The sequence below is a fragment of the Rhipicephalus sanguineus genome, chromosome 5, assembly GCF_013339695.2.
Source record: "Rhipicephalus sanguineus isolate Rsan-2018 chromosome 5, BIME_Rsan_1.4, whole genome shotgun sequence".
NCBI classification, from domain to species: domain Eukaryota; kingdom Metazoa; phylum Arthropoda; class Arachnida; order Ixodida; family Ixodidae; genus Rhipicephalus; species Rhipicephalus sanguineus.
The window spans coordinates 49,727,736-49,738,951 of record NC_051180.1 but is presented as its reverse complement, the minus strand read 5'-3'; the positions used below and the strand labels follow the sequence as shown (position 1 = coordinate 49,738,951).

The window sequence follows — 11,216 nt, the reverse complement described above, 5'->3', positions numbered from 1 at the left end:
ACTTTTGCGTCAATGTTAATGTGGTAGCGTGGAGTCATATATGTTACTGGACTGCGTTACACAGCATTCCAAAGAAATGCATTTTCTAAGCCAGGATGTCTTTTACTCGCTCTCATTGGGCATGTCAGTCTTTGAGGAAATGAAAACTGACATTTGTTCCATGTTATGTATGCCTGATAGGCCATGTAATTCAATTACTACTGGCACTTGGTACAATCCCTCAGAGAAGGCATTTTGTGACATTTGAGATGTGGTTTGCTTTCATGGACAGCATAGCTTTTGAGGCTTCTTGCTTAACAGCAACACTTTTATCACCGGGAAAAATAAACGTATGAATTCCAAGCATGAGCAGCTTGTATAGAAAAAAATATATGTATTTGCAATGTGTACAAGCACCAGGCAAGAAAACTAAGGAACATTTTAGCGTTGTATCAGCAACACACTGATCTATCAGGTCAGTGTTGTAAAACTGGATTTCTGTGTTGTGAATACATGTATCAAGTCACGGAATTGTAAGCAGGTGGTGAAACCTGAAAGCCTTGATTTGAACCTAGGCTATGCACAGCACATTCGCAATGTAAAATGGTGCGAATGGTGTGACAATCATGTGGTGCCACCACACTATGTGAGATCGAGATGATCGCCCTTCCAAGCCACTGCGCCGCTGCCTCGTTCAAAGCTGTTCCGAAGTCTGTTGATCAGCGTGGTCCTTTCGGTTGCTCTTGGTAGACATAAAAGGCTGGGCAGATTCCATTGGCTCTTCAACAACCACTGCAAAAGAGAGAAAGCGAGTAAAAGAAGGTATAGTAACTGCCTTCTTTAAAGAAACATTAAAGAGAAAAACGATTTTTCACACAGTAGTAACTTGCCCTTTCACAATTCAAAAGCATAACCGTTGCCACGAGAAGAGGCTTAGTAAGCGGGAAGATGCAAAAAAAAGGAAAATGCAGGTGGAGATGGCACCTTTAAGGGTCCCGCATGAACTCGCTGTGACATCACTGATTTTGATGCCGTGTACTGGAGCCTATATAATTCTTAATTGGTAAAAATAGAGTACATCATCCTCTCAGGGGGGTAGAGACCTAGTGTACTAAGTTTCACGAGAGTTTGTTTAACCAACACAGCCAAGTACGAAAAAAACACTTTGAAATCCGTGATGTCACACTGACATTTATGTGCAGAGAATTTGACAGGAAAACTTAAAATTGGAACTTTGACCTTAATTTCCTCTTCTATTAATGAACTTGTGATGGTTTTAAAAGAACAACTTATCAACCTAATCAAGTCATTGTTTCACTTTAGTGTCCTTTTAATTTTTGTGGTAACATGCTGTTAAGTAGACCAAGTGGATGGTGTTGCTAGAGAATGGGGTCGCTGAATGAGAATGACTACGACGTTGCTCGAATAGACATAGGTATTGGCTGGTACTTATCGCCGATTGCTCAAATGTGTCAAATGAAAGGTTGATAGGCGAACTCCTAATATTTTAATGCTGTAAACACTGCACTGCATTCAAAATGCCGAAGAAAAAAAAAAGGAAATCTCACCCTTGTCCTGTTCGCCGCTGCTACAGCGTGTGATAAGCTGACTGATCAGAATTGTCAGCACGAGCCACACCAGAGGCACAAAACTTGCGATGAAGTAGGTCTTCCTGGCACCAAAATAGCTTAAGCCGAGGCCACCCAGACAAGATCCAGCTGCTATGCCTAACGACACAGAAAAAAAAAAGAGTGTCAAATGTGACCGCTGTGCTAATAATAACGAGTACAGCACAGTTAGTCAAGAAAATTTCATGTTATGCGCAAAGTTTCCAGTTTTGTTTTCAACATTCCCATACCATGTATGACCCATTATGTTTGACGTGAAGTGGGTTCCAGGGAAGACTAACCTACCTATTACTAGAACCATTTTTCCGTTACACACTTAATGGCTGATAACAGAATGATCTTATTTCAACCATTTTCTTTTCTGCATGTTGTGAGTGGTCTGAGCTGCACTCTGTCCTTGCTATCACCAAGACCATCTGGCCAATAAGATAACAGAATTAAGCAAATCCATATGTTACGCCAGTTTAGCTCGTATTGTACAACAGTGCTGCCCATCAACCTAAGTGCCCACTTTGTTTTAATTAAACACTTCGCAATTTCTAGGCCAGGACTTTATACACGCACCACATCTAGCATCTATTCGCCAGAAGAGAAAGAGCTGTTCGTTACGTAACTCTTTGTCACATACGCTATGCATCAACGTATTATTGCAATAGCAATTATATGGACACTCCAAGCATATTTTTGCTGTCACCAGCATTGTCATGCTCTGTTTGAAGTCCAAATCGATAACATCACTCTGTGCGTCGTATGTACTACGTGCGAGTGAAAGCGCACAAGCACTGCCAACGAACGCCACTCAATCAAATGAAACGAGCAAGCTGTCTCCGTCGCACAAAGGGCACACGGAGGTAGGAGGTGGGGGGGAGGGGCTGTGCAGATCCCTCAAGAAATGCGTACTCTGACCAACCGGATTTGGTCACTCACAGTCACGTTCACCTTATCCCGTATCTTTTGGGTGGATCAGCAGATGGTTCATAGCTTTGCACGTGTTGTGCTCTCATTGCAAAGTTTGCATTGAAGCCACAGACAGCACGAAGGTCACTTTGCTCGTTGCAGTGGCCGAGTTTCCTGAAGGAGTGGGCTGATTGGCTTCACTTCATATATCACCCCAATTTGTTGGAATGATATATGAATTAGCATTCATTAATGCTTTGCCCTGGTGGTGAAACTGTGACATTTTTTTTACATTTACGTGCACAGAATACAAAAAATGCTTCACTTCTGCTACATCAATAAAAGAAAAGAAAATGCAGTTAGCGTGCTGTACCCATTCTTTTATAGATGTATCATGCAAACACACAGCAACACAAACACACAAATAGAAGTAGCTAAAAACAAGCAGCATATGCTGATAAAGTAAGACATTTTACAATCTTCATAAAAAGCACCATTCCAACTATGGTAATATCAGTACCAGAATATTGCACAGCGGCATACAGTTCACTGACCTTCCGCACAATTCACTTTGACCGATCAATAGCAAAAAGGGGTCATTGTTTAAGCACAGTGTGTCAAACATGGATGCAACGGTTTAGCTGTTGTATGCGATTTCACTATGGAAGTCCACATCAAGATTTCACACTTCTTAAAAATGTTGCTTACCTATAACTTAAAGCAGTGCTTCTCAAATGGGGGTCCGTGAAACCCTTCCGCGGAAAAAAAAAAAAAAAACCACACGTTTTTTGGAGGCACACTATGTCCCGTGACAGGGGCCCCTTCTGATATTTAGTACACTTTGCCGTATAATACTTTTGCACTGCAGCAGACCTAACTTACAAAGTTTCCTCTTTTCTAAGAGATGGCTGTAAAGTGTTTGTTACAGTTTTCTACAACACATGCATACAAGCATATTTTTTCTAGGCTTGCATATCTGAAGAGCAAACATAGCTGGGAACAGTTTGAATGTGGCTGCAGGCCGCTCAACTTATTGACAAATTGTTGAGATTGAATTGGCGTGACAATTTAGTTCAACCGTTATTTGCTAGGGAGAAATAAAAGGCACCTATTTCATGTTGCATGTGTCATTAATTTATGACCCCCTCCCTCTTTCCTCTCACTGCAAGGGGTCCCTTATCCCTTCCACCGGAGCACGAAGGGTCCCTGAAACATCCATGGCTGAGAACCACTGACTTAAAGTCCCATTATGTCCCTGAGCTGAAACTTATAGCTAACTTAGTGCACCCAATATTTAACACTTATTGGTTATTCTGCTGTTAGCTTGGCAAACTGCAGTGCAAGAAAGGAGAGGGTGACAGCTGTGGTAGAGCTTGGCTACTGCTGCATTCTAGACAGGGTTGCTTTGACAACATAACAGGCTGTGAAGTGACACGGTTAAAGCATAAGTAACTAACTTACCATTTCCCTAAGTTTTATGTACATATCTTGTGTTTACAAAAAGAATGCATCATGTGGCAGGAAACAATAAAACACAATCATTTCAACTAACTCCCCATTAAGTACACAAGTTTGCTACAGCTGGCTTAACAATTAGAAATGAGATATATCTACAGGACACTCCACAGTACAATGTATGTACTGTGAAGCGATGTAGCATTTGATTGAAGGGCTGGATTCTGAGCCTCACCCAAGCAGTCGAAGACACCCTGTATAATGCTGAGAAAAGTGGCCTCTGTGCCGGGTACAGAGATGCTGCGAGCATAAGAGGTCATGGCCACGTAGAATGATCCATATGTGGGTCCCTGCAGTAGCTCAATGGCAATGGCCCACCAGGGGTTGCGCAGGAAAGAGTAGCCCAGAAACTTCAGGAAGAAGCCCACGAAGGCCAGCCGCACCACGTTGATGTGCTGCAACTTTTCTGAAACAGATATATGGTGCCCGATTATGCATGAAATGTCTCACCCACCGTGGTAACGAAGTGGCTCTGAACAAACCTCAGCATTTGATTTGTTTAACAGGCTCAAATTATACAAGCTTTCTACAGTGTGAAAGTGGTGCTCTGAAATGTGCACCAATTAAATGTTGTATACAGAGTGGTAACTAGGCGAGCTGTTGTTTGGGTGTTTCAAGTGTTCATTAACCGTTCACTAATTGATGATCATGACCCAAGCAGCAACACTAAGGACAAAAAAATACAACACACACACGCTAAAACACCTGTGATGACTAGCAGCTCAAGGCCATTTCGTCATTCTTGCAACATGAACCAAGGATCATTTAGGTGATAGATAACTTTCTGTCATTATATAATTAACATCCACTCTTCACGGATGCAAGGTTTGGCAAAGCCTGCTTACTTATGAGCCAGCCCGAGAGGAACATGAACGGGAGGTCGCCCAAGAAGCTCTGCGTTGCCAGGGTGAGCCCCATGAGCAGCTTGCTGGCTTGCAAGTCCTGGAGGTACCAGTAGATGTAGTACCAGTGAATGCTGCTGCAGCTGCCCACCACAAAGATGTCCAGGAGGAAGCACAGGTGCCTGGGCTTCCTCAGCAGGCCGCCGACGTTCCGGAGGATGCTCGGGTTGCGCGTGGAAGGCCCCAGCCGCCAATTGCAGCCGACCACGCACTGTATCGCCATCAGCCCCACCGCCATGTAAAAGCCAGGCACGAAGCTCTTGTAGCCGAGCTGAGCATTGACGTAGTCGATCAGCAATCCACTCAAGGGTGCCGTGATGCCCCAGCCGATGGTGCCCCAGAGCCGTTGGAGACCGTAGTCCTGTGGCTTGTCCCCGAGTTGCTGGAAGCAGGCTGTGTCGGACAGTGAGAAGGCACTCGAAATGGCAATGCGTATGAGACACGTGAGCAGGAGGAAGAGCCAGAACTGCAGCGAGTGCATGTCTTCCGAGGCAGCCGCAGAGTCAACAGATTTTTCCAGGCACGGCAGGAGATCCACAGAACAGTTTGCACTGCAAGTCACAACCGCTTCATCGAGGTTCAAGCCTGCACCCTGCAGTGACTCACTTTCATTGCCGACGAGGTAAAACTCACCGGGCTGTTCTGCAGACACAGGTTGTAAATGTACACTGCGGTGGAGTCCACACGACTCACTTGCATTATCACCGGAAGCGTGGATGCCCCACTGGCAAGGGCATTTGAGGAAACAGTGAACACTAGAGTTCCTGAGATGCTCGGCCACGCAAGATTTGTTCTCAATTCCCACCAGTGAAGCTGTCGCATTTGAGGTAGTTAAGTTCAGCTGTAAACTCAGTCCAGCGTCCTGCTCGCCGGTGGTCTTCAACGAGGGTACCGAACTGATGAACAAAAGAGAAACGGCTTCGAACACGATGACACATACAAGCACCGGCATAACCTTCTGCAGTCTGTCGGAGATGCCTGCTATGAGTGGTCGAACGAGGAACACAACAAAGGGCACCACAGTCAAAACCACACCCACGGAGGCAGCATTGAGCCCCAATTCGTTGCCGTACACAGAGAGGGCAGGGAGGATTATAGCAGATGCTGAAATATAATAATAAAAAAAAATCTTAGACTTTCACTTTCTGGAAATGCCAGATAAAGTTTTTTGCAGAAGCTTTAGCATGTGCAAGTAGCAATATTCATCTCGCACCTTTAGCAATGATAACTGCTCAAGTGGTTTAATATTTAGTAGCTTTTACTTCATATAAGCAGCTGAAAAGATACAGTATGTGCACCGTGTTAAATGTATATGGGCTGCATAGCCTATAACAGCTAGGTTTAACTGCAAGCTATTTAAGGGACTTAACCAAGTGAGGGTGGTGTGACACAAGTTCTAAAACACCCCAGGGAAAAAGAGTATGTAATCAGTTTGCGTGTGTGTTTTTTTTTTCTCTTTCTGCGCCATAGCGGTTATGGACACCGGCAATGGACAACTATGCCACCAAAATCGGCTGTTGATATATATATACACACACACACAATTGATCACGTAGCGCAAAATTTGACACTGGACAAGAGAGGGACACACCATGCCATGGCCGAAACATTAGTAAAGACATTTTTTCTCTTTTTGATCTGCGCCTACCACTTTTTTAACTTGATAGAAAATACTTGGACCTTTTGGCTCTTCCTTTCAAATCATGTGTACATGCACATGCACACATACTGAGATCAGAAATTTTTAATTTGGTTGCTGAAGTAATGATAAAAGCATGTGGAACCAGAACAAGCAATTAAAAAGAAAACACTTCAAACACACGGCGCGCCACTGCAGCTATCATATAAGAAACCCCGTTCACCTTTCACGTTGGGAGTGGGATCCAGATATGGTGACAGCAGAACTGGAGATAACGACAGCGTTATCATAAGCCGTGACACTTACCTCCATAAAGGAAGAAAAAGTTCGCCTTGGCAAACACAAGGCCTTCGTTCAAACGCCGGAATTCACGTGGTGGTGTGGACTTTGGCTCTTCAGTTTCGATGCCCATTGCAGCTAGGTGTGAGCTACAAAACTGCCTTTAATTAAATGCAGCACCTACAAGGTGGTGGGATAAGCATGTTTAGCAGTATACTTATGCACAGAACAATTATATGTATGCATGTTGCAGATACCATAAACAAACTTTATTACCTGTAGTATAGTTAAAAGCAAAGTTGAACTAACTACCTCAAAGCTGCTCTCAAAAAGATATATATATATATATATATATATATATATATATATATATATATATATATATATATATATATATATATATATATATATATACCTTTTTTCACAAAATTGAACTGTGCATCAAAGCTACCCATAAAGGCATGCATGCACTAGAGAATATGTATTACGTATTACAGGAAAGAGATATACAGCTATGGAAAAAACACGCGATAACACAGTTCAAATCGGTTTAGGCAAGTAATACTGAAGGTTGTTTGTTGCTACGGAAAATTGAGCCAAGAAGATTAAACAGTATGACAGCGTCGCTGCGTAGGTCCATACTTTACAGTGTGGAATAGCGTAAGACAGCGTCCGCGGACAGCAGGATCAGCAGTCGCAATCCGCTAGATAAAATGTAGTTTACGTAACAATTACAGGTTTTAATTCGATCGCTCGTTTACTATATACGTCAACGACGCGAAATGTGATAAATTTCTAGGTCTTTATACTTAGCTGATCTTATTTTCTTTCGTATGAATATTTAAAGCGCCGCCTACAGCGTGGATGCGGTGAATTAAGAAAGCAAGAGCTGAGATGGGCACTGAATAAGTAAAGAGAAGGTGATGCTGCAGTCCACGTCAGATTAGTTAAGCTTGTTAAGGAGCGCTTCTTATAAGGTTGCTCTTTAACGTAAGCACACGCGGGACAATATAAGTGTAAGTACGCCGAAAAGCGGCACGATTAACACCTGAGGGAAACTTTCGCGTGCTGTTAAAAGCGCGAGCGAGAAACAGTCGAGCGTGCTGCTTGCCCAGAAAGCGACCTTACCAGAAAGTTTTCTGTTAGCTATGCCTTACTGCGCTGTTGAACCACGGCCACTGTTGTTTTCTGAAGCTTTCTTCGCAACAACGCCAAGGCAACGCGAAATATGATCAACAGCGAGGCGAGAGTAGCTCACGTGCGGACCGGAGATCAGCAGAAACGAACAGATCGGCGACCCAACGTTTTAGCGGACGACGCCGACGACGCTCTCTCGTAAGCAGGAATGATGATGATAATCAAATCAGTTCTCGTTTCTCGTTGAAAGCATTCTCGGCATTCTATCATTGAAAGCTGTTGCGTGCTTCGACACCAGGCTTGCACACATTGTAACAAGAGTTATTATGAATTTTGGAGAAGCCAAGTAGCGCAATAAGATCAGTGTTGCGCCGCATTACTTAATCCACGGCCTTGTCAGAGATAGCCGCAGCGTGGCTGCGTAAGTAATCTCTGAGGCGAGGCATTTCTACAGCGACGAAGCGGTGTCGGCAGCTGCGTGGCAAGTCAAGAGCTTTCTGCGGTCGTGTTTAACAAATGCCTGACAACAGGATCATATAAGACAAACTTTTCTGCTTCATTCTGCGTTTTCCAAGAGGCGTTTTCCAGCGGTTCAACTGGCCCGCCGACCTTTGCTGGGGTTCTGGAAATATTGTGCGCCATCGTACCTGGCTTGCGCCATATGCGTCGTGGCAGCGCTGTGACATTTACTTTGTTTCACGGTAATCTTGTACTGAAGTGCAAGTGTAGTATTACGCGAGGGGGGTATCAATTCAAGTGGAATTCGGAGAGGCACGTCAGCGAGCTATGCATCACTGTCAGCATGAGAAGCGAGCTCGCATGCTCATGTTTGCCTGTCGGTGAGGGCAGTGGTTGCCTTTTTTTTTTTCTTTTTTTTCCCTTTTCATTTTTGGTACAGGTGAGCCCGGAGCCAGGAATAGTTCATAATTAGATTAACGCATCCGGCAAGACCTCGGGCCAGTGCAAGCCCAAGCTTTTTGTGTGTGACCCAGAGAACAGAACGCTACACTGCTGTCGCCTTATGTATAAGTTCTCATCATCACTCCATAATCTACTGCAGAGTCGACCAACGGCTGCTGAATGCAAGGACTACTACGGGAATTGTGCGTTGCCAGAGAAAGAGAGCAATACGCTTGTTTATACCCCATGTCTGAGCGGCTCCGCATACTCAGTCTGAACGACTAAAGCTGGCTTCTCCACACAATAAGGCTTATTGCGGAGAAGCAAGCTATGACGAACGCTTTTTTGGGGAGAAATGGGCGCTTAGCGCGGGTGCGACGGGTCATTGAAGTTTCGGTGGCCGAAGTTGAATAATTAAATACCAAGAAGGCGGGAAATCGAGGAAGCGCATACGCCAGCAATGGGGCCACGAAGCTGATGGCACGTACAGTAAAGGTTGGTGGAATACTTTAGTTAGCTTGTTGAACCAGGGAAGTGACGAAACCTCAAACATATCTTGCGCAGCCGAGAAAGAGGCAGCGTGCCAAAGTGCACTAGTAATCTGGCTGTCATTTAATCGCCTTCCTCCGCCGAGCAGGGAATACTGATCTCTCACCCAAATTATGCAACACATTACCGTCGAGACTGCTAATCCGATCGGCTCCTGATGCTGGGTGAAAGTTCGGGAATGCGTGTAGTAAACCGTGAGAACACTTAATACAATTCTAAATTTTTCACAATTTCGCCGGCATGCGCGAGCATTGGATGGGCCTGAAGGGGTTTCGCGCTTCGGGCGCCTGCTCATACTCGTGTCCTATCTTGGCGGGTCGTCCACGTGTTGAGAGGTGCTGACATTGAGCTCGTAATCTGATAAACCGTGGCTTCGTCCTCACACAGAGCACTCATAACACGTCCCAAGAGTCATCAAGTATTGCTATGACACCGTTCCGCGCGCTCACAACAGAAGCAGATATCGCACACATCACACTCACCTGTACTGTAGAGGGCTGCGTGTTTCACGTCTCGCCTGATCTCTTTCAGTTTTCTTTACGAAAAAAAAAAAAAAGCGAATCGTTGATTACTCGTTGGTGGGATAATTTGAATATGGAACGTATCTGCTTCGTATTGAAGAGCGTTGCTAGCGCCTGCTGGCACGCCTTCCTGCTGCGCTGTGATACAAGCACTCGCGCGTGTTATATTCGCGCAACTGGCGCAACTGAGCCGCGTGGAGCTGTGTCTTCGTGTGCGTCCGCCGCAGGACAAAGGGCAACGCGCAAAGTATGCAGCTTCCAGCCAACGTAAACATCGCAAGAGAACCCGACGCGCAGCTGCGTCGCATACGTCCTCGAAAACGACGTGGCGAGACGACGGGGCAGGTATGCGTGTGAATGCCGTTATCGCTTATTCATGACGGCTCGCACAAGTCTGATCCCAGCGCGAGACCTTCTCATCGAGCCAACTTAAATCTGTGAATACTACATTACTAAATGTACGGATTTGACCTTTGTTGAGATTGCGCGAGACTGTACCTGAAGAAACCGACTTAAAGGGACATTAAAGAGAACAACGATTTTTATAATATTAGTGAATTACTCTTTACAGATTCCAAAATCACCGCGTTTGCCGCCAGAAGACGCTTGGTAAGCGAGAAAACGCGTCAAAAGAAAATGCGGGTGGCGACGCCACCTTGAAATTCCCGCACCAAACGTCGTGACGTCATAGATTTTGGCGGCGTCTTCTAGGTCCTGCATAGTTCCTAACCAATAAAAGTGAACCTCATTGTCCTCTGAGCGAGCCAAGGACTTAACATACCAAGTTTAAAAAAAAATGTCGTTGAGCCAACGTCGCCAAAGTACGAAAAATACGCTTTGAAATCCGTGTCGTCAGAAGCCGCGATTTTGGCGCGAAATTTAGAAATGAAACTTTGCCCTTGATTCTCTCTTTTACTAACAAACTTATGATAGTTAAATGAACGTCATTACAGTTCCCAGAGTACGATTTATCAATCTAAACCGATTGCTTGTCTCACTTTAGTGTCCCTGTAAACCTGCTAGAACCTCAATACGTTACAAAGCGGCTTCAGGAAGTCTTGGTTTTGGCACTCAGATGATAGATGCGTCAAGACGTCACGTCATTAACATGTTCCCGGAGCCTCCTTTTGAACTTCCCCGTTTCGCAAATATATGCACGTTCGCAGTCGGCGCAAGAAATTTTCTAGACTACTCCTGGAAAGTCTTGCCTGTCCAACTTATCTTTGACGTTTGTGTGCCTGCTTCTGAGCTTCCGTGTCGGGAGCCGAAA

At 44.8% G+C, this 11,216-nt stretch overlaps 1 protein-coding gene across 3 annotated transcripts; it reads right to left on the bottom strand.

The window, feature by feature from the left end:
- Positions 1-347: 347 nt before the first annotated feature.
- LOC119393607 (major facilitator superfamily domain-containing protein 6) lies at positions 348-10,126 on the bottom strand. Of its 3 annotated transcripts, none has more exons than XM_037660716.2 (6): positions 9,908-10,126; positions 6,867-7,019; positions 4,865-6,025; positions 4,195-4,425; positions 1,548-1,706; positions 348-771 (listed from the first exon to the last, which is right to left on the bottom strand). In XM_037660716.2, the coding sequence occupies exons 2-6, from the start codon at positions 6,970-6,972 to the stop codon at positions 674-676; spliced, it is 1,755 nt and encodes a 584-aa protein (XP_037516644.1). In that variant the 5' UTR covers positions 6,973-7,019; positions 9,908-10,126; the 3' UTR covers positions 348-673. The 3 variants fall into 3 exon arrangements, with proteins under 3 accessions (XP_037516644.1, XP_037516643.1, XP_037516645.1); XM_037660715.2 differs by lacking the exon at positions 9,908-10,126 and adding an exon at positions 7,968-8,140; XM_037660717.2 differs by lacking the exon at positions 9,908-10,126 and adding an exon at positions 8,098-8,116.
- Positions 10,127-11,216: the final 1,090 nt, after the last annotated feature.